This window comes from Phoca vitulina, unplaced genomic scaffold (genome assembly GCF_004348235.1).
Source record: "Phoca vitulina isolate PV1807 unplaced genomic scaffold, GSC_HSeal_1.0 scaffold17, whole genome shotgun sequence".
NCBI classification, from domain to species: Eukaryota; Metazoa; Chordata; class Mammalia; order Carnivora; family Phocidae; genus Phoca; species Phoca vitulina.
The window spans coordinates 6,928,104-6,951,842 of NW_022589720.1; the positions used below are offsets into that span (position 1 = coordinate 6,928,104).

The window sequence follows — 23,739 nt, forward strand, 5'->3', positions numbered from 1 at the left end:
AGACAACATCTGGGCAATGCTCATGAAGCTGGGCTTAGTGAAAATTGGGTGAAGCAGAACATGACCTTGCTTTTTCTACGCTGTGTTGGTGCCCTGTGTAACCTGTCGCCTGTGGGTTACTGGCCTTGTCCCTGCACACAGGACACAGCCCGAGGACTGGCTTTCCCCCAGGGTGTCCCCTCCACACACCACCAGGGGGTGCAGTGCCACCCACGCTCTTCCCTGATCTGTCTGTCCATCCTGCACCCAAAGAGAACCATTGGAAATGCCTTCTCGGCACACTGCAGACACCAGGCAAATCGCAGAGCCACAGAGAGAGGCCCCCAGGCTCTCAGGGAGAGAAGGCCTACAAGCTTGTCCCTTGCACCCAGGCCCTGGGGTGTTTGCCCCTCAACCACCCTGGCTCCTGCCCGAATCTGCAGCAGAGGTGGGGTACCCTCACTGTCCCCACACCCTCACGTCTCCCTCTATGCCGTGTCCCTTTGCTACTCCCGGATGCCGCGTTCCCGGGACCCCTGAGAGAGGGAGAGGCCTCCCCAGGTGAGTGGCCAGCATGCACAGAGGCTGGGTTCACTGTAAGCGGCAACCCCCTCGCTCCTACCCCATTCCTAACGCAGGCGTCCAAGTCTTCAGCACCAGACGCTGGCTAATCCCGGCAGATGTTACTAGAATATTCCACAAGCATCACCTGCTCCCTACATCCACCGGTTTTTCACTTCTTGATTCTTTGGTCCATGGTTTAACAAAATGGAAACAATTCATAAATCTCTGGCCTTTCCCGATTTTGTCTGAAGCCTCCAGAGCTGGACAGCCCCCCACGGGGGCCGGTTGGACAAAGCTTCCAGGGGGCATCCCACCAGCCACCACCAGAAGCGTCTACCATCACACTGAAACTGTGCTCAAGGTAAGCGAGAGCGAGAGCAGATCTCGCACGTGCTGTCACTGTTTTATACTTTAGCCGTTTTGACTCCCCAGGGTCAACGCCTTCTACCGATAAAAGTACTTTCTGCTGCACTGATAACATTTTATTATAACATGTGAAAGATTCATGATGCTCTCCATATGCAGATACTTTGTCATTAGTCAAATGGATCATGTGTGCAGGTGCCCGGGGAGGCTGGGGCCAACTGACATCTTTATGAGGATTAATGAGGATTATCTAGTCTTTGTGTCTCATGAAACTAAAACTAAAACTAATAATAAATTGAAAATTTTCAATAGGCCTACATTTTTCTGCATAGGGAAAAATAGTGTATATTAAATCTCTTTTGAATTTGCTTAATGTGGCTCTTTGCTTGGAATATGCTTTTTTTTTTTTTTTCTGTTGTTTTTGGTCAGAAAAGCTGGAATAGAAACCACCTACCCAGTTCAGTCAACTGGATGATTTCCTGTACAAAATTTGATTGATTTCTCTTCAAATGGGAAAAAAAAAAAAGACATCTTGTTGTCTCCCTAAACATCCCAAAATATTTTGCTAGGTGATTTTTTTTACCCATCAGCCCTACAGTCAGATCCATATGCCCTCTGACTTGCCTGTCCTGGTGTGTCCATGTTAGCAGCCTAAAGATCTAAAAATATCAGTTGTGAATATTACAGAGTAAGGAATGTCTCTATGATCTAATCAATAGCATGTCAAGGCTTGATTTGAGATTGGGTAGCCAATTAGCCCATCGGACTCAGACACACAGAAGCAGCATTTTAGGATGGGAATGGATGTTGCACCATGTTCTCCCAGATGTTCAAGGCCTTTGAAGGTCTCCTATATCCTAACCCAGAGAAGGCTGGCTGGGGAAAATGGTTTTTGAATCTGGGGTGGGCATGGAGGACCAGTCAACTCTGCAGAGGTATCAGCTGGGTGACCCGAAGTTCTGGCTTGGCCTCCCATAGGGCAGGGGCACTCCTTAAAAGCTCTGCTTCTCTTTGGACCTACGCTGCCTCCGAGGGCAGCAGGTGTCCCTGGACCCTGGGTGTTGTCCAAAACTGTCTCCTGACCAGGGCTGCCCCAGACACAATCCTCCCAGATGCCCACTGCCAGGATCCTTCTCCCGTGGGACTCTCAGCTCCCACTGCCTGGATCCCATCTGTGACTCCAGTGCTGACTACCTGTGTGAACTTCGGCCAGTGGCCTCATCCCTCTGACTCTTACCGACCTTAATGCAGATGACAGTGCATGGCTGCAATTCACAAAACCAAAATCTCTGGAAACGGATTTTTCATCACTCACCTGGCAGCAAAGCATGACCTGACCCGACCCTTTTGCTGCAGAACTAAATAGAACTGCAGGAGAAGCATTGGCATCTTCACTTTGCCCACACTTCACAAAGCATCATGAAAGAGACTGGTTGCAGAATGTAGCCCTGGGCACTGCAGAGTGTTACGTAATAGACATCATATGCCCCATACGACCCATCTGAAACCTGAAAAATGCTAAATTCTAAAACCCTCCTGTATTTCCAAAGGTTTTACATTAAGGAACTGTGAGCCGAGGCACCTACGTGAACGCTCTTTGTGAGGATCAAATAGGATACTTCTTGCCATTTAATACGGTGGTGTAGAGTGACTGATTTAAAAATATTAACGGACACTTACAGCTTTGATTATTTTCATGGGAACTAGTGTCTATTCATCTTCCAGTGGATCCCAAGTCAGTGACTGCCAGTCTGTGAGCTCTCTGAACCAATGTAGGTCAGACATCAGACACTGAATGTCTCAGGCACTGGGGTCTTTTATGGTATGACTGCTGGTTCCAGAAGGGCTGGGGCTATTGGTGTCCCCATGGTCAACTCAGTGCCCCTCACAGAGCTCATGGATCGGGTGCTCCGCAAAGATTAATAAATGAACAGATTAACAACTAAATAGATAGAATGCAACAAATAGTAAGCTCTTAATTAATGTAGTTAACAGTATGTACATTCCTAAAACACATCCACGAAGCTCTGGATTCTGATTGAAAATAAACAAAGACCAGAGCCTCTGGCTGAGCTTCTGGGACTCTGCTGGTGGACTGGATTATGGCAGGAATGGATATTTATAGGTCCCCAGCCACATGGATGAATCTGTGGTCTTGGTGTGGATACTGGCTCTGATTACCAAAGGTGGACAGAGGATGGGCTTTGACCAGTGGACAGTCAGCCCCTCCTGTCCAGACAAGGTAAACATAGACAGTCAAGTCCAAATTTAGCATGAACTGGAACCAGAGAATGTGAGTTTTGTCATTCAGATTTGCAGAAAGTTTAAAAACCACCTCTAGAGATGTAGGTATAACCTTATGCCCCATTACAATGTTGTCACTCCAGCAGTCTGCACGTTAGAGGCTGGCTGCCATGTATCTGCACTATAAATATAAAGGAAATGCTTGAATTGAGTTTTTTACTCATAAGAAATTTAACTATATCTAATATCAAGATCACTGGTTCATAAAGCTTATTAGCATCCACCTAAAGAAATCACCTGAAAAGCTTATTAAGCCACAGAGTGCTGGGCCCCACTCAGAGAGGTTCTGATCCTACAGGTTGAGGCAGGGCCTGAGAATATGCACTCCCACCACCTCCCACAGTGATGCTGATGAGCTGGTAGATATTGCACCTGAGAACCACTCATCCAGATGTAAATACTGACTACTTGCATTCATACTAACCAAAGTATAAGGTGTTTGGATCAAGAGTTTCTCCAGTCTGTTCTTCTTGGGCCAAACATCACATGAAACATATGGAAAAAGAAATGATGGGAAAATATCAGAAATTAATTAAAAATTAGTTAAAAAGAGGAACTTACCCCCACATCGTTTCTCTTCTACACTACTGGATCTCGCCACAGATACTTCTGGAAAAAAAATTAAATCACGATGTGTAAAGGGTGTTGGGAAGAAAGAGCACATCAATGAGTCACTTACAGAATGTCTAATGATTTCGTGTTTTATGTGAGTCAAAGTTCCAAAAGCCTGATTACTTATTAAAAAAAAAAATTGCATGTTTCTTTGTTTTAACCAACCTCAGATGTATTTGGTCAAGGTCATCTGGATTAAGAAGGAGCGAGTTTCATTATCACGGAAAGAAAAGGCTATGGTCCTCTGGGTTGAAACCAGGGCACTAATTTCAAAATAAGGCCAGAGTATGTGCTGATTTTCTGTTACCAAATATTCTGCCAGGTGTGCACCCCACAGTATCTGCCTGGGTGTTCCTGCCTCTGAACAAAGCAGTGTTGTCAAATTCCCTGCAGAGGGGACCAATCCACTACAGCTCCAAGGAAATCGCCATAAAGTCAAACAAAGCCCCCATTCAGCACCCACTCGTGCTCTTTGCCATGACACATATTATATACCCAAGTAAAATGCCAACGAGAGAACAGATCCTAGGAATGGTTTAACCCACAGGGATCAAACACCATTTCAGGAGACCAGAGACATTATTCTTTCCTGTACTGATTTTTCAGTGGGTAACAAGAATTAGCAATATGTCTGTGGTCAAAAAGGAAAACAATACAATAAATACTTGCAGTTCTATACCTTACATGATGGAAGCACCTTATAAGGCTAAAGCTAATAATTTTCTCTAAAATGTGGTTACTTTTTCCATACGTGGAAGAAAACAAGGTAAATACCTATTATTACCTTGTAGGAGGTTGGTCTCTGCTTTGGTCTACATCACTGCCCTAAAGTCCACAGTGGACAGAGACAAAATGACTTGGAAATATCTAACACCATGCCTACATATGACAGATGACTTGCTATCATCAATAACTGAACATCGATTCACATGGAAAAGCCTATAGCCCAAGGGCCAGCCAGTCTCCTCTCCAAGATGAGAGCCATGGAAGGTTTCCATCTTCCCAAGTAAACCAAGGTTGCATAAATAATTGGCCTTTTTTCTCTGTACAAACACATGCACACAGCACTGCAAAGGCATTTAGCATAATGTTAAAATAACAGGATAATCTATTTTGACTTTTTGAGCAAAATCGTCTCACCGTGTTATAGTCAGTAAATTGTAGGAGATATTGTGTTAGAAAAAAAATTCTTAACACGCATGGCCCAAATTCAAGCCTAAACCTACAGTTATCTGTAAATCTACTAATTACCTTGAAACCACAAGAGTTGATAGAATCATCTCTGTTCCACCAAACAAGACCTCAAATGACAGATAAAACTCCCACCTATGACTCATTTCCTCTCTAAATGATGGAAATGATTTGGTTCACACTGACAAGCCTCCCTGCCCTTACCTGGGATGAAATTGGCATCAAAAACACACGGCCGGCTCTCGGTGGTGTTTCCAGAACACTGGCTACCCACAGGGAACAGAAGGATGCATTGGCGGGCACGGACCTGCACTCCAGACACGTCGCACTCAGACCAGTCTGACCACTCAGACCAGCTCTCTGCAATGACCGGAAGACAGGACATGTGACAACAATGCCCCTGAGATCAACCCACCTGGAAGCACCACAGGTCACACACGTGACTTTAAATTTTCATATTACATTTTTTTTTTTTAAGATTTTATTTATTTATTTGACAGAGAGAGACACAGCGAGAGAGGGAACACAAGCAGGGGGAGTGGGAGAGGGAGAAGCAGGCTTTCTGCAAAGCAGGGAGTGCAACGCGGGGCTCGATCCCAGGACCTGGAATCATGACCTGAGCCGAAGGCAGATGCTTAACGACTGAGCCACCCAGGCGCCCCTTCATATTACATTTGTAATGGGGCTGTGTATAAATAAGATGGACACGTATCCTCTGAGTATCCCAGTAAATAAATTACACATGGGCTGGAATAAAAGAGCTTGTAGACCTTGGAGCAAAAGTGCTTTTCTAAAATCCATGTTATTTTAATGTTTTAAAGTCATTGTAATTGGACACACAATACACAAATTCATGAGGTCCAGCTGTGCAGAGACGGTCTGTGGTCAGGGGAGAGAAATCTTTAGTGCAGACCCCATTTCCCACAGGGCAATGCCCCTCCGTGAAGAGCAGTCCTCAAACCCTTTCCTGCCAAAATTCCTACAGGCCTCAGAGCTCGGGCAAGAGAAAGGACGGTGCGTGAACGAGAGAGACCAGGTCGCTGAGAGGGGCTTGCAGCAACTACGAGCACCTTCCCTTCTGCTACAAACACGGTTCTGCAGTCGATATACCAATGTCCGGCAGAACCTGACGTAGATTTATTTTATCCCAGGTTTATTGCTGCCTGTGTGCCTAAGATCGGGGCACGAGTCTGGGGTTAAGGCCCAGAGCTGAGTGATCTAAGGACACGTCACCCTGAAGTGGAAAATTTGCTAGGATTCGTTAACTTCACCCAGGCTTACGGACGTGTGAAAAGAAAACAACACTCATATTTTAAGTAAGGAGGTCAAAAAAATGTGCTCTCAGTATTATTTGGAAATACTGAACAAATTAAAAAGGTATTTTTTAATGCAGTTTGATTTTTTCTTCTTCTTAAATTTCAGCATCATCTCTGCATTACAGGGAAAATCTGGAAATCAAACATGTGCCTGGATCCACGGTAAAGAGGTTACATTTTTCCTGAAAAACGTGTAAAGTGGGCGATGTCAAAGAGGTTACTGCCTATGTTCTCCTCTAGGATTTTGATGGATTCCTGTCTCACATTGTGGTCTTTCATCCACTTTGAGAGAGGTTGTGGAGAAAGGGGAACCCTCTCACACCGTTGGTGGGAATGCAAGTTGGTACAGCCACTTTGGAAAACAGTGTGGAGGTGCCTCAAAAATTTAAAAATAGAGCTACCCTATGACCCAGCAATTGCACTCCTGGGTATTTACCCCAAAGACACAGATGTAGTGAAAAGAAGGGCCATATGCACCCCAATGTTCATAGCAGCAATGTCCACAATAGCCAAACTGTGGAAAGAGCCGAGATGCCCTTCAACAGATGAATGGATAAAGATGTGGTCCATATATACAATGGAATATTACTCAGCCATCAGAAAGGATGAATACCCAACTTTTACATCAACATGGATGGGACTGGAGGAGATTATGCTAAGTGAAATAAGTCAAGCAGAGAAAGTCAATTATCATATGGTTTCACTTATTTGTGGAACATAAGGAATAGCATGGAGGACATTAGGAGAAGGAAGGGAAAAATGGGGGGGGGTAATTGGAGGGAGAGATGCACCATGAGAGACTATGGACTCTGAGAAACAAACAGGGTTTTAGAGGGGAGGGGGGAGGGGGGATGGGTTAGCCCAGTGATGGGTATTAAAGAGGGCACGTACTGCATGGAGCACTGGGTGTTATACAAAACAGTGCATCGTGGATCACTACATCAAAAACTAATGATGTACTGTATGGTGACTAACATAACATAATAAAATTAAAAAAAAAAAAAACGTGTAAAGTACGAGGTTTGGGGATGACTGTGAGAATCTGGTTTCTAGGCACTTTTCAATATAAATGGAACCTTCCAGAAAGATCTGCAGGAGCAAGTAAAAAAATTAAAATTATGAGTGTTTCAATGTCAAAGTTAGACCCAGAAGAGGGTGTCTCATTTCCATTCCGAGCGGCCTCCACACGTCAGGACAAAACAGATCATTGGACGAGGATGCTGCCGCAGTGTACCCACTGAGCACCTGTGCTAGCCAGCCTCGGAGCTTGGATCCCCCCGACTCCCGGACCGGAGGCCAAGTCCTTCACAAGGGCTCTCCTTGCTCCCCAACCTGATTTTCAGATCCCATTACCAGGTTAAACCTTTTAATAATGCACTGGGATGACCCGTGTCTGTTACTAGTTGAGAAACTATGGCACGGTGAGTACTGTTTATTCTCCTGTGGAACAATGTGCTATGACGTCACTGCAAGGATAACAGTGCGGGATTGAGGTGTTCCCTTCTTTCGCTGTTTGCTCTCATGGGGTCTCATCACTTTCACCATTTGCCAATCAAGGGAGGGAAGGGGCGGGTTGAGCCCCGAGTCGGGCAATCAGGCAGGCCGCTTACCTGGGCAGGGCTGCGTGTTGCAGAGCGCCTCCTCCGTGTGCAGCCCCAGGCAGATGTCTCCTCCGTAGGCTGGGGCTGGGTTTGTGCACGAGCGGGTCCTCATGTAGTGCCCACCGCCACACGTCGCCGAGCATTTTGACCACGGAGACCAGCAAGACCAGACGCCATCCACTGGGAGGGGACACAAAGTCACAACACTTCTGAAATCCCGGTCTGACCAATCTGATGCGGCCGCGGATGGAACGTGCCTTGCAGGAAGGCATCGGTGCGCCCCCTGGCCGCGCACGGGGCTGTCTGGGCTCGTCCTCCTGCTGAGGAAACCAGCTTTGCATATTTCTCCCCATGCTTTCTCAGTGCCTCTTACTTGTTCTTTCAGACAGTATTTCTAAACCTGTAACAGGCAAGCATGAAGAAAGCCGAGTGCTACGTATGTAATACAAAGTCCCAGTCCCCGGGGAGGACCACGAGCCACGTCCTGTAGTCATTCATGTGAAGGCCCGCTAGCTCTCTCTCACTTTGCTAACCACACAAGCTACCTAGAGCCAAGGATCAGCAGCTGCAGTCACGGGCTTCCTTCCTACCTGGATTACAATGTGCTCGACGACAGGGGGTTTTGAGAAAAGCTAACAGGTTCCAGAGGAACCGTGAAGGGTGCTCCGGAGACGCAGGTGCCGAACAACCAAACTGAGCATGACCCGCATTGACTTGGCAGTGCGTTTACAGGAAGGATTAAAGAGACGAATCCCAATATCCACAGCCAGATGATTATGGAGGAGAGTTTTACAACGTGGACATGAGGCATGACTGGTTCCGTGACTGTTGGTAACCCAGAGCCTGTCCCTCATTTGCCCCAATCCGGGCTCCTGACACCTGCACGCGGGCCTCCTGAGCGCTGGCATCGGTGGCCCGCCCAGATGTAGGACCTCGCTGCTCGTCCTGCGCCAGCTGAGGTTGCTAAAACTGGCCCGTCACCTGGCTGCGGTGGTCTCTGATACTGTCATATGCGACCTGTTATGTATCTAACTCCTGAATGGTGCTCCCTCCTGCTAGCCAGCCCCAGAGCAAAGCTGCAGGACTCTGTCGACCCAGCATTAGACTCATCAAAAATGGGCAAGAATAGCCATCACCACAGCTAGTGACAATAAAAACCCGATGAGAGACTCACTATTACCATATGTACATAGTTGCACAGTTTATTTTCTCTGTATCCTACATAAAAAGAAAACAGAATGGGGCACCTGGGTGGCTCAGTCGGTTAAGCAGCTGCCTTCAGCTCAAGTCATGATCTCAGGTCCTGGGATCGAGCCCCGTGTGGGGCTCTGCACTCAGCGGGGAGTCTGCTTGTCCCTCTGCCCTTCCCCCTGTTCGTGCTCTCTCTCTCTCTCTCTCTCTCGCAAATAAATAAATAAAATCTTAAAAAAAACACACAAAAAAAAAAACCAGAAGCAATCATGAGAAGCAATGCCAAAGCTGTTCAAGGTTGTTTTGGGTAGAATCACATCGTTTGCATTTTAATATACCCAGCATGATTTAATGCATCTTTGTGGAGTAATATTTTTCTTTAGATATAAGCATAGTAAAAAGAAAGTATTTTTGAGAAACGTGAGCAGGAATTTCATTTTTATGATATTTTTTATCTGCAAAAAAGTAAAAACAAAACAGAAACAAAACATTTGAACCCCATGTTAAAGTGGGTTTGTGACCTAACTGGGAACTTTGTGATTCCGAAGTTTATATGTTTTCCCTAATAGGCAATAAGGTGGATCGGGAAGTAAGGGGGAACCAGTCAGTTATCTGCCACTGGTAGGAGGCAGAATTGTACAAGTTCCAAAAATCCTCTTCTGCATCTATTCTTACTGGGGGGATGCTTGCTGCCAGTTTTTCTCTGTCTGTAACCTGAGCTGAAGCTTGGTCTCTAGTGCATATGTTTGCACACCCAAGAAGAAGGTGCCCATACGTCATAGTGCCTTAGAATAACAGGTGTCAAAGAGCTTGAGTGTCTGAATGTGCACAAGACAATCTGGAGCTCAGAAGGGTCTAGTGCCTCATCTAGACGGTGCTGGAACCTGACTTAGATAGAACCAACCATGGGATCTGCGGATTCTTCACTTTTGTATCTCATGGTAGACTTGCAGACCAGTGGCCACCAGGTATGTTTAACAATGCTCAACATCACTAATTATCCATGAAATGCAATTTGAAACCACAATGAGACATCACTTTACACCTGCCAGGATGGAGGTTATAAAAAGAAAAACAATAGGAACAATAGATAAAAATGTTGGTGAGGATTTGGAAAACTCGGAACCTTTGCACACTACTGGGGCAAATGCAAACTGGTGCAGTTGCTAGGGAAAGCACTATGGTGGTTCTTGAAAAAATTAAAAACAGAACTACTGTATGATCCAGCTATCCCACTTCTGGATACAGATAGCCAAAAGAATTGAAATCAAGATCTCAAAAAGATATCTACACTCCCATGTCCGTTGCAGTATTATTCAGGAAAGCCCACATAGCCTTCTGTGCAACACTGTGTCTCTAGGTTACAGTCCTGTCTTGTGCCTGTAAAGTTGTGTTTACAGGGGCCCTTGGGTGGCTCAGTCCATTGAGCATCTGACTCTTGGTTTCGGCTCAGGTTATGATCTTGGGGTCATGAGATCCAGCTCCCTGTTGGGCTCCGAGCTCAGTGGGGAGTCTGCTTGGGATTCTCTCTCTCCCTCTCCCCCCGCCCCAAGTAAATAAATAAATTTAAAAAAAATAGAGATTTGTTAACAGGGTGGCTCTCATGTTAAATATTCTTACTACAATAAAAAAAATTTAAAAAAACCCAAAGATTGATTTTTTCATTCATAATCATGTTATAATCATGCAGTCCTAACAGTCACACACCAGGAGGCTGATAAGCTGATGTCTAGAAACTATCTTTTGATATTTCAAATAGTATTCATTCCTATCCACATTTCAACTAACATTCCAAGTATTATCTCATCTAGTCTAATAAATGCTACCCACCCCATTCACACCAACTGTCCTCTTGGTATCACAAAAAATTCCCCTGGCGCAGAACTGTTTGTTGTTTAATAGAATGTAGTTCTTGTTCGAAATGCGAGCAGTTTGAGGGAGCATTTGGAATAGAAACCAGTTGCTAAAACATTCCCACTTGCCAGTTTCAACCATAAGCTCACAAATACCTCTACCAAGTTCAACTGCAACTTCATTGTCCTAAGGGATATACTCAACTGGGGAAAGAGATGCTTCCAGTCCAAAGGGAAATCAGAGGAAAATTCCAGCCACTTTACTCCATCAGGCAGTTGCCCTGTTCTGTAATCACCGGACACCCCAGACCAGTTCGACCCCACTCCTTACTTCCTGCCACCTCAACCTTGTGCTTCCATCACAGATCTCCACCTTCTCGGAGCACGGACTCTGGATGCAAGGGGGACGGTGCTTTGGGCTGGATAAAAAATGATAATGAGTATTGAAGTAACATTTCATATTAGGAAGACTAAAATATTTCCAAAATAGAAATTACAGAGCATGAAAAAGCTTCACGCCATAGCCTTCACTGCTAGGGAGCCTGCAGAACCTGGTAGGGAAACAGGAACTTGGGAGCCAAGGAAAGAAAACAAATGTAGCCTCCATGTGAGGCACCTGAAGGCTTCCTAGCCTGCTGTGTAAACGATGCTGGGCTAACACAATCACCACACTAGTGGAAATAATAACCCACTCGGTATTGCTTCTTGTCCTCACCACCACCATGGGGGGTGTTCTAGAATGCGGGATGGAACCAGAGGGGTAAGGGGGCAGAGGCGATGCGTGGGGGTGCAGGACAAGCAGGCTGAGCCCAGGACCAGGCACTGTTTAGGGCTTCGCGTAACTCTGGCCACATCACTGCAATTCCTATGGGAATCTCTTCCTGGCCCAGAAAGACCAGTTCAGAGGAAGATCAGACAAATACGCAAAAGCTCAGATTCATGTTTCCTGCAAGGATCAAGGCAATTAATTGAAGGGAATTACTGCGGATCAAATGAAATTCATAGATTAGGTACTCCTGATGGAAGAGGATGAGAATTCTTGTTCTGACTGACTACTCCACCCGCCACAGCAAAACAAGAATGACGGCCCCAGAATTACGATTACCAGCAATCTGAAGAGCAGAGCAAAACGAAATCATTAATGTCTGAGTGTCAGGCCCATGTCGGGCATCCTGGGGGCTGTCGAGAGATATAGAGTCCTGCCTTCACAGTCCTCCGGGACATGGGTGTATGTGACACCTACAGGACACACACCCAAGTCATCATTTTCATTCAGAGTCTGTCCCTCCGTTAGACTGTCACTCAGTGTCCCTCCTGCCTCATATTATGGCTCCCATAATGTTACTTAAACTTGAATATTACTCAGTAACAAAGAACTACCTGTTGTCTCCACCTTTGTAGGCCAAGGTCTGGAATCCTTAGTTCTGAAAACAAACATGGATTGAAAAAGAGGAGTGAAGACTGATATGAGGCATTCTTAATCCCAGGAAACAAACTGAGGGTTGCTGGAGCGGTGGGTGGTGAGAGGGATGGGGTGGCTGGGTGATAGACATTGGGGAGGGTATGTGCTATGGTGAGCGCTGTGAACTGTGTGACTGAATCACAGACCTGTACCTCTGTGAATCACAGACAGACCTGTACCTCTGAAACAAATAACACAAATATGTGTTAAAAACAAAAAAAGAAGACAATAGCAGGAAGGGAAAAATGGAGGGGGGAAATCAGAGGGGGAGACGAACCATGAGAGACTATGGACTCTGAGAAACAAACTGAGGGTTCTAGAGGGGAGGGCGGTGGGGGGATGGGTTAGCCCAGTGATGGGTATTAAAGAGGGCACATACTGCATGGAGCACTGGGTGTTATATGCAGACAATGAATCATGGAACACTACATCAAAAACTAATGATGTAATGTATGGTGACTAACATAACATAATAATAAAAAAAAAAAAAGTTAAAAAAAAAAAAAAGGAGTGAAGAAAGACCAAGCACTGGGTTACTTGGTCTTCCTTCCTTCCTTCCTTCATTCAACTTTGTCAGCAAACATTTTTGGATCGCCCACTGTGCGCCATTCACAGGGTACATGTGGATGCAGTGATATGGTCCAGGTCAGAAAGGAACATAGAGTTCATGAGGAGGCATCCTATGAATAATGTCAACCCAGGATGGTCACTGGTGATTGGGTTAGTGACCAGATGTAGTAGCTACATCAGCCAAGTACCCATTGAGCTGGAGTCATGGCAGCTACCCCTATCAGGCCGCCCCTGAGCTGAGTCCCGAGGGACAGACAGGAATTGGCCAAAGAGAGGAGCAGGGATGGGGAGTGGGGGTGGGGGTCATTCCAAACACCAGGTACGGTGTTTTTAAAGGTACAGAAACCTGTGAGCACAGCATCTTTGTCAGTAGGTACAAATAAGTTTCCGAGTTCCTTAAGCAAGGAACTGGCTTGTGGCAGTGCTCAGTGAGTATTTGTTGGATGGGTGAATGGATGAATAGATGGATGGATGGGTGATGGATAGATGATGGATGGATAGATGGATGGATGGGTGGGTGGTAGGTGAACTGGTGGATGGGTGGTGAGTGAATTGGTGGATGGACAGATAGGTGGAAGGATGGACGGATGGATGGGTAGGTGGATGAATGGTGATGGTTGGATTGGGATGAATAGATGGGTGAATGCATGATGGATGGTGGGTGGTGGATGAATTAGTGGATGAATAGATAGTGGATGGATAGATGGATGGGTGATGGATGAATGGGTGCGAGGATGAATGGATGATGGGTGGATTAATGGATGAATGGATGGGTGGATGGATGATGGATGGATGGGTGGTGTGTGAATTGGTGGACGGACAGTTGGATGGATGGATGAATAAATGTATGTTAAACTGAAAATACCTAGTTCTCAGCTTTGAGGAGGAGGAGCCCAGTAACGCCCCTGCTCCCATGGTTGCTCTACTCCCCCTGGGCTGACTCTGCCTGAACTTCTCCAGCCTCAGGAGACTCTTCCCTCCAACGACTTGGCTCTCCCAGCCAAGTGATGCTGAGGGGGTGGGAAAGGTCACAGAGCCAGTTCTTTCCCACAGCCCCAGCACGGAGAGTAGGATTCCTCCCTGGCACTGGGAGAGAGTTCGTTGGTGACATCATTAGATTAGGATCTGTGTTATAAACTGAACAGGGAGGGCGACAAGGGAACGTCAGGATCCCTCCATCTACCCTCGCCTCCCCAGGCTCCAGACATGAGTCCTCATTGCTGTCAGCAGAACATGCAGACTCCTCCAAATGCTTGGATGCCACTTTGGTCCTTGAGTGCAAGACTCAGGCCCATCTCAGAGACACTCCTTAACGTGACCTGGTGGCTGTTTTTATTTGAGGTGAACTGGTGGGTGAACGATCACTGACGGCTGTCTCATGTGTGTCAGGCCTGTGCGGGGCGCTGGGGGCGCTGCAGTGAGCGGGACTGTCAAGGAAGTCCCTGCAGTTCTGGAACCTTCGTGGGGCAGAGTCAGAGGCAACGTGCAGAGTCATAGACAGCGCTCGGGTGGCCATGAGGCACCGATGAAAGAGCCTCTGGTTATGGGAAGGTCAGGTGGGAGGGAGTCAGGTGCCGGGGCTGCCCCCAGAGCTCGGCAGGAGGAGCACAGAGAGGGCTAGCGCACTGACTACAACAGACAGCCTCAGGACTGAGTCCGCATGCAACGTCCTGTCCAGGAAGACGGAGGCTCCTTAAGCTCATTTACTAACCCTGTGCTCATTTGGGAACTCCGTGGAATGAAATGCCAGGTCTCAGGAGGAAGACCCCGACAACACAACCTCTGTCAGCCTCCATGAGAGAAGAGTGTGTGTTTAGAGGACTGAACTCAGGACAAAACGGAACCCTGCTGACTGAGGACATGAGGGGCTGGCCTGGCAGGCCCCTGGTGGGTCACTCTTGATACCCGTCACCCTGGAGGAGGAATCTGTGGTATGAAGGGAGGGCTGGTCCCAACAGTTTGGGAGGAGGCCAGCCTCCAGTTTCGAGGACACGACACATCTCTTCAGGCCAGGACCGCAGGGCCCCCTGCTCCATCAGGCACGGTGCCGAGGGCCCTGGAGCCTCATCGGGGTGCACGAGAATGTTTTAGTTTCTTTAAAATCAGGAGAAATAAGTGAATATAACCCAGCCTAGGTTATATAGCTGTCTTTTTACCAAGGCAGTTTAGAAAATGTAATCTGTGACTTTTCATATATTTAATCTCAAGCCTAAAGGCAGGGAAGTCAAGCAAGCCTCCCTAAATTAGAAGGTCGCCTAAGGCCCTTGAATTTCCAGATGTTTTCCAGATTATTCGATCCACTCACCTGGGCAGGGCAAAATGTTGCACTCCTGGTACTCCAGGGACGGGCCCAGGCACGGCATGCCCCCGTACTTGGGCTCGGGGCTGTTGCAAACACGCTTCCGGTGCCGAATGCCTCTGTTACAGTCCCGGCTGCACTGGGACCACGACGTCCAGGCTGACCACGCCCCGTTGACGGTGTGGGCAGAGTACCTCCCGGCGCGCAGGAAATCACCAGAAAGTCCTGCCAACGAAATGGCCCGCGAGTGGCTGTTAGAAGTTCTGAGAGTAACCGGAGTCCCAGCTAACCTTCCCTGTCTCTCAGCTGCCTGCTTCATTCTGTAACTGCATCCCCCAAATCAGCTGAATATTTTTTCTACTTCAGAAGAAAGAACTGCGGGTGAATGATAATCTTCCATAATTCAAGCTTCCTTCTCTGCGCTGGCTCTTACATAGGATGCGACGCAGAACTTGATGGGTAAATGCGGTCACATACTTATGCAATAGGTCTTAGGTTTGTAGGCCACTCGTTTTTCTGAGAAACTTCTTACAAAGAAAACACAACTTTCTCACTTCTCTTGGGAATTCTAGAGCAAACCGTGCCGTACAGAATGAGGTGATGCTCACCACTGGGGACATCCATCTGCAGAGAGGAAAGCATGGTTCCGACAGTTTTCTAAACCTGTCCCTCAACCTGTGAGCCTTTCCACAGTGAATTCAGGCTGGTGGAAGATGCAGAGTTCGCCACTTTCGAATCCCAGGCCACAGAGACAGGTGTCTGTCTGGAACCCCGCAGGGGGCAGAGCTCATGACTCGGAACCGAACACATCCCTGAACGACGGTGCCCAGTGGCACACGCCCCCAGGAAGTTCAGAGCCCGCCTACTCGCAGCTGTGTCTCGCCAGGTACACGTGTGGCGGCAGAAGCAGCGGCAGCTGGGAGCTGTCTTGGAAGGAACAGGCTCTGGACACGTCCCGTGGGTCTGGTCTGCTCTGAGCGCTCTATGCTTGCTAAGTCATTTAATTAATTAGGCACAGCCAAAAGTCCTGTTCGCTTTGATGAAAATGGCCACTCACTTACAATATCAACAAATATTCTAATGCTCTCAAATGCTGGCAATGTGACTCAGGTTTTAACAGAAAACTCTCGGGATGCCTGGGTGGCTCAGTCGGTTAAGCGTCTGCCTTCGGCTCAGGTCATGATCCCAGGGTCCTGGGATCGAGCCCCATATCGGGCTCCCTGCTCAGCAGGGACTCTGTGTCTCCCTTTCCCTCTGCCCCCCCCTCCCCGCTCATGCTCTCTCTTCCTCTCTCTCTATCAAATAAATAAATAAAATCTTAAAAAACAAAAAAACAAAAAAACTCTCAAAGTATGCCACGAAGTTCTGGGGAAGTGCAAAAAGGCAAAAATACAGCAAGAGTCCTGTCCACTGCTGAGCTCCTTTGCTGTTTACTTAAAAACTCCGGCTCAGAAACCTCGGTAGGATGCTCTTTAGAGAAAATGGATTTGAAATGTCTTTCTGTGATGAACCAATACTTTGTGGTTAATCAATACAGAACAGCTATGCACAAGTCAGCCTCATTTTGTGCGGTTGGAGGCAAAGAAGTCCAATTTTGTATTTTCAAGATGTCAATACCAAAACATGGTGTGGATGGTCATTAGAACTTGAAGCCCTTAAGACACAAGAAAGATGAAGTATTTTTTATGCCTTGCCCATGATATACTTTTGGAGGAAATATGGGATATCTTTTATAAATGTATACCAAACTTTTTCTTAGTTTATATTACTATCATTGAAAACAAACATCAGCTTTGGTTTTGTACGTATCTGAGAATAAAAGGGTAAATAGGGGCACCTGGGTGGCTCAGTTGGGTAAGCGTCTACCTTTGGCTCAGATCTCAGTGTCCTGGGATGGAGCCCCGTGTCAGGCTCTCTCCTCAGGGTGGAATCTGCTTTTCCCTCTGCCCCTGCCCCTCCCCCTGCTCATGGATGCTCTCTCTGTCTGAAATAAATAAATAAAATCTTAAAAAAAAAAAAAGGGTAAAAAAAGGTATGTTCAGAAAAGACAACGACATTCCTGTGTAGGGAAACACTGCCACTCATTGTCTCTTTTTTACCTTGATGTCGTAAGAAATAACACAGTTCACTGCCTGCTCTGAAATAAGAAAGTTAAGCGCATGAATTGGAGACAGGGCTGCCAGAATTTGCAAATAAAATAGAGGAAGCCTGGTTAAATCTGAATTTCAGATGAACAACAAATCATATTCTGGGTAAGTATGTCCCAAATATTGCATGGGGCATACTTATCCTAAAACAGATTCATGGGGCATGCTTATACTAAAAAATTCTGAGAAATATCTGAAATTCATCTCTAACTGGGAATTTTGTATTTTATGTCACTATTCCAATGTGAGATCAGAAGATCGTCCCTTGCAGAACGTAGATCTTTACAATGGGTCCTCGGTTCCCTCTTGGTATTCCAGCGTATATACGTCTTTTCTTCTTACTAAAGCAGGATTTTACAAAATTAGTAGGAGTGAAGATCATTTTGCTTGATTTTCTACGTGTATAGGTGTTCACTTTATTGAAATTGTAAACCTAGTCACAGAAGATTTTTCACTAAGTAGACTTATTTTTTTAAAGAAATGATGAACAAGCCTATATGCAGTTGCTGAACTACGGTGGGCAGAATGGTTTGAGGTCAGGAGATGGTTAATGTCAGGACCTACAACGAGGAGGGGCTCTTGATGGCAACGGCCAGGCCTCCAAGCAGCAGCTCTCCCCAGAGGAGACATAGAGATCAGTGACACGTGGGTACTGGAGGAGGCAGGAGGACATCTATCACACCCCCATGAATTTGTCCTACCCGTGGCAGCCCAACACGGTGGCTTACTACCTCTGTGGTTCATCAAGGCCACCCACTCTCGGTCCAAGGACGCTTCTCGAAAAGCGACACTGATGGCGACTGTATTTTCTAGGTCACATTCATGTTGTCAGAATAATGTGGAAACATAAACACAAACGTGCCGAGAAATGTTCCCAGTGGTCTAGTGCACGATAGAACGATCACCGTTCTCAACACATCGTGCTCCGAGAACCATCTGTGAACACCTATCTTCTTTTTAGAATTGGACAGATCTTGTTAAAGTAGATGGGAGAGACAGAAGAGATGAAGAAGAAAGCAGAAGTGAAGATTTTTGGGGATGACCAGGCTCACCCCTTCTCCTGCAGTAGAGACGGCTGAGCTCCAGGGTGAGCAAGTGAATTGTTGGAGGAGAGAAGCCCACTACGCCGCAGGACCAGGCAGAGGGTGCATCTCCTGGTCTACCTTAGAGCTTTCCCTACGTTATTAATATGGTATGGAAGGGATTAAAAGGACAGAGCAATTTCAAAAACTATGAAAGGATTCTCACAGGCTGAACTTTTAAGCAGAAAGATCCTTCTACAGACAGACGCCCTTTCTTTGTCTTGGTCCAGCTTGGGGAAGAATGAAAGTAAAAGCTTATTTGTAGCTTACATTTTGGGGGGCGAGAAGACCGACGGAAGACCACTGAGCCTTCCTCAATATATTTCCTGATATTAAATAAATCTCCCACCAACTATTCTGGATCTCTAGAATATAGTGTTATTGTGAGGACTGAATTCACGGGACCACCTCAATATAGAATTCTTTCCCATCGTTTGCTATCAAGCTGGTTCTGCACGAGTGGGCTCATTGTCACAAAGACTGCGACACCAGAAACAATCAAAAGGAGAACATCCCCTCCCCTTGCTCTTCTACGACCTTAGAGACGGGATCAAACGCCCGTCTGTGGGGAGTGGGTCGGTGCTGGGGGGGGTGGACTCTCACCATCTGTGGAGCAGCCGCTGGTTCCGTCACTGGAACAGTACCGCATCTCGATTCTCTGCCTTCCCACTTCGAGCAGATTTGGATCAGGCAGGCGGGCTTTGCAAGTGTAGCGGAACCGCTGCTCGTAGTGGCCCCCGTTGTCTGAGATGTTGACGGGCGTCCAGGGCGTCCAGGGCGTGGTCTTCTTCAGCTCGGGGCACGGGTTGGTGTTGCAAGGCTGGTACTCCTGGGCGAGAAAGGGCATGGCATGTGCTTATCGTGCAAGCATCCACAGAGTCCCGGGCTTCCCTCTTTCACTGGAAGACGGGGCTCTCTAAAACTGCACGTGCTGACACCCATCTGCTACTCTACCAAGTGAAAACCAGTGCTGTTCAGTTGGGCCTTTAAAAGCATGTTCAGTGTTCACGGTCCACTGCAGAGGGCATCTGCAGTTTCTCCTGTGTCAATGAGGAGAATGAGACAATAAATGTAACCGGATGTGAGTAAGAATGGTGAGCCCGTAAAAATCACCTTCCTCTCACGTGATAAATAACCCAAACTGCTGACTATTCCGATGTGAAGCTTAACTGTTTTTTTTTTTAAAGGCTTAAAGTTAAAATGATGGAACCAAAACGTTTTATTTTGGACAACATAACACTCAGCTTGAGATGAAGGAGTGTTTTAAGCTCTGGGATCACGGATTGGAAGTGTTAGAGTAGTAGAGTATCCAAATAACACACACAAAATGTAGTAACTTATAGTGTGTAAGTTTTCACAACATTTCCCTGCTTAATCCCTGGACAGCGCTTCTCACTTTCTCTTCCCTTCCCTCGCCACCAGATTCCTCCCTTGTAAGCACAGCGGGGAGCATCCCGGTTACTGAGCAGCGTACATTTGAAGGTCTGGCAAATGCGGCATGGTGTGTGTGTGCGGGGGTGTGTGGAACTGATTAAGATTCTTAAAGATTTATTTGTCAAGAATTCTAAACACGGCATCTCCATAAAAAGCACCACGTATGAAGGGTACAAGGTGGGACCTTGGACACAGCACTGTTTGTTCTTCCACTGCACAATAAAGGTTGTTTCATTAGAGGGAAACCCACAACATAGAATACATCCAATTATGACCATACCTTAAAAATGATTTTTATCAGTGTTAAACATATATATCAAGTAACGGTTAAATAGCCCTCTAAGGTTTTTTTATGAAAAAGAGAAATATTCTTTCCCCCATATCTTTTATTTATTTACTTTTTAAATTTTATTTTATTTTACTTTATTGTGTTATGTTAGTCACCATACAATACATCATTAGTTTTTGATGTAGTGTTCCATGATTCATTGTTTGCGTATAACACCCAGTGCTCCATTCAATACGTGCCCTCCTTAATACCCATCACCAGGCTAACCCATCCCCCCACCCCCTCCCCTCTAGAACCCTCAGTTTGTTTCTCGGAGTTCATAGTCTTTCATGGTTCGTCTCCCCCTCCGATTTCTCCCCCTTCATTTTACCCTTCCTTCTCCTAATGTCCTCCATGCTGTTCCTTATGTTCCACAAATAAATGAAACCATACGATAATTGACTTTCTCTGCTTGACTTATCCCCCATATGTTTTAGTTAAATATTTGCATGTTTAGCCCCTAGATCTAACAACCAGAATTTTCAAGGATCAGGCATTATCCATTAACTGTGCATTATGGAAGGAGAGGGTTTGGCCCTTTACTCCCTCCCCCATCCCTGTGTCAGCAACATTGATGAAAATTTACCATCTCTCATCATCTTAATGCAGTAACATTGTTCCTTTGGTTAGATCAAAGTCCAGCATTTGCACTCATAACTAGGGGCACACCATCCCCAGCTGAGGGATGGGATAGGGTGATGGGCTACTATTCTTATCCAGGTCCCTTGCACACTAAAGTTTTTGGGGGTGGTTGTTTAGATTCTATGACTTCATCACCAATTTATACCCCCTCCAGTCAGGGACTTAGGCATAGTAAAAACTGTCCTTGTGGGTTTATGCTTCAAAAGAATACTCCTTGAATATGATAGTCATGTGCTTCCAGTAGGAAAGAGAGTGGCCACGTGTGTCCACACAGCCAGCTCTATTTGGAAGCCTATGAAAATATGTATTTTGTCATTAATCTAATTACTCTAACTACTTTTCTTTACTAGTAGTCCAATTAAAAAAAAAAATACCCGTAAGTAACAAGACTCAGGAGTTCTTCCTGTGTGTGACATCACAGGTTTTCAGCAGGAATTACGGAAAGTGGTCACCACCGCTTCTCTGATTTCTTATCTTCTCGCCATTTCCTTCCCCGCCCACACCGATGCGCCTCATCCCCACACCAACACATACCAGGTAGATTCATGACTTCATTTCCCTTTGTTTACGGCATCTTTTATTATGATATTATTTGGATGCTGCCTCTTAAATGAAAAAAATAGCCCCAGTGAATGCCATAAACCCAATCGTGTGAAAAACCAGGCAGAACACGCGTGAGCCCTCTCGTTTTCTCTTGAAATGGAGGCCACACGATAGGAATGCAATAAACCCTTGTCCAGGCTTGCCGTGTGATGGTACCGCCATCCCCAGATCGAACATGCTACATGCCACTGTCCTCCCCTTCATCACTTCAGCCAGGCAGGCAGGTGTCCAGGGCTCCTTGCTGAAACCAACTCAGAACATACGTGGTTTATGGACCCCTGCTTAAAAAGTGCGGGTCCTTAAGCATTAACAAGTTCGTCAGTAAGATCCCCCATTTTAAGAAACAAATATAGGATGCTCCCAGTGACTCTTCACTTCTGTACACCAGAAATGTCACCTGTTCTATGGAGGTGAAGTTTCATTTTTGAAATACATGAATAGCAAATATATTTTAAAGCTGGCTCAAGAGGCTGAGTTGGTCTCTGTGTGCTGGTGACAGGTCCAGTGGGGCAGAGGTGCGCACAGCTCAAGGATAAAGATCAATGTGGGCTTATTAGATAGCCTCTGATAACAAAGTTTGTTCTTCCATTCATTGTCTTTTCATCGTATGAAGTTTACCTTGAGACTCAGAACTGCCCTTTTCACCTGCTTCTTGAGGTTTGATTGTGATGCATTCATTTAAAATATCAAATTATGAAATGCCAAGAAATGGTATGACCAAACAGTTTTATATCGGTGACCAAAATTATGAAGTGATTTCATTCAATGGTAAGTAGTTCTATGGCTCCGCCGAATCTGGATGCCACAATGTACTGATGACCCATGGCAGTAACTACCCAACTTTGAATGTAACGTGAACAATATTACATTTAATGCTAAAGATAGAAATTATTTTCTAAGAAATTTCAGGGAGCCAGTTACTATTACTTGTCACATCGGATGCCTAATATTCTGCTGGAAAATATTAGGTAACAATGGTCACTAATATCCATTCCACTTCGAGGTATATAGCTGAAGAAACTGAAATCAGGATCTTAGTGTGACTCCCATGTTCATCACAGCATTACTCCCAGTAGCCAAGGTATGGCAACAAAGTGTCCATCAACAGATGAATGGATAAACAAGATGTGGTATGTGTGTGAATATGATATATAATATACAATACAATGTGTAATAATATATAATATATACCATTCAGTCATAAAAAGGAAGGAAATCTCCCCATAGATCCAGGCTTTTATGCTCAGGTTACATTATTTGGGTCTTATGAGGCCCTCTAGGCTAATGGCCAGTGATAAAAGTTATTTTCCTCTGGATATATTTCATTCTAGAACATTCTCTGGCTTTCCTGAAGAACAAAGGAAGAACACAGTTACTAGGTTGTCAGCCATCCTATATTTAAACCTAATTTTCCTAGAGGCACACATGGGCACTGTCATGATACTCCACGCAATCTGTGAGGGAGCACAGCACCCAAGCTTGGCAGTTGTCCCCACTTTTTCCCATGACAAATGTTTCCTGTGTACATCACAAGAAGGTTATGAAGGTCACATGAAATCATTAATAGATAAGCACTCTGTAAACCATGAGAAGCTCTAGGAATGTAAGTCGTTGTTATTACTCTACCGGGAAGCCAAAGTCTAACACGGATATTCTGTCCCATTTCACTTTTCTTGACTCCAAGCCACTGAAAAAATCCTTAAGCAAAGAAGTGATCCCAGAACCTGAGTACTGCGTTCAATTTATTTCAGCAAACAGATTGGCCCAATATTACCATCTAGAATGGAAATCTCTTATTTGGTCCCTGAAAATCCCTGCAGGAAGTGGAAAGAGTAAATGATATTTTCTGTACAAAGAAAAGAAAGAGCAAGTGGGAATGTTGAGCGGGGTTCTCTCATCATGGTTTAGCTTAGGCCATCGGAAAATATCTGTTGAAATAGCAGCTTTAATTCCACCATGGTCAGCTCGTGTTCCACTGACATCATGAACTTGAAGGGCAGTCAGGGCAGCAAACCCTCATCTAAGAAGAGCAGGTATGTTTGGGGAGAAGGCCGCTCTACCCAGAAGCTGCATATTGGTGCCTCTGAGGGGAGAAGCCAGAGAGAGCAAGCTGGACACCAGACCATGGAACACGGGGGCAGGAACAGCACTGTCCTGGGGCTGCCGCCACCAAAAGGGTGATGGTTCATGAAAGA

At 45.8% G+C, this 23,739-nt stretch overlaps 1 protein-coding gene across 2 annotated transcripts in view; it reads right to left on the reverse strand.

The window, feature by feature from the left end:
• Positions 1-23,739, reverse strand: part of SEMA5A (semaphorin 5A) — a 463,746-nt gene that overhangs the window by 11,599 nt on the left and 428,408 nt on the right. For both annotated transcript variants that reach the window (XM_032415338.1, XM_032415337.1), the window contains exons 17-21: positions 19,141-19,366; positions 15,315-15,533; positions 7,943-8,113; positions 5,221-5,376; positions 3,775-3,822 (exon numbers count right to left, since the gene is read on the reverse strand). In XM_032415338.1, coding sequence (XP_032271229.1) covers positions 3,775-3,822; positions 5,221-5,376; positions 7,943-8,113; positions 15,315-15,533; positions 19,141-19,366 — 820 coding nt within the window. The remainder of the gene's footprint in view (positions 1-3,774; positions 3,823-5,220; positions 5,377-7,942; positions 8,114-15,314; positions 15,534-19,140; positions 19,367-23,739) is intronic.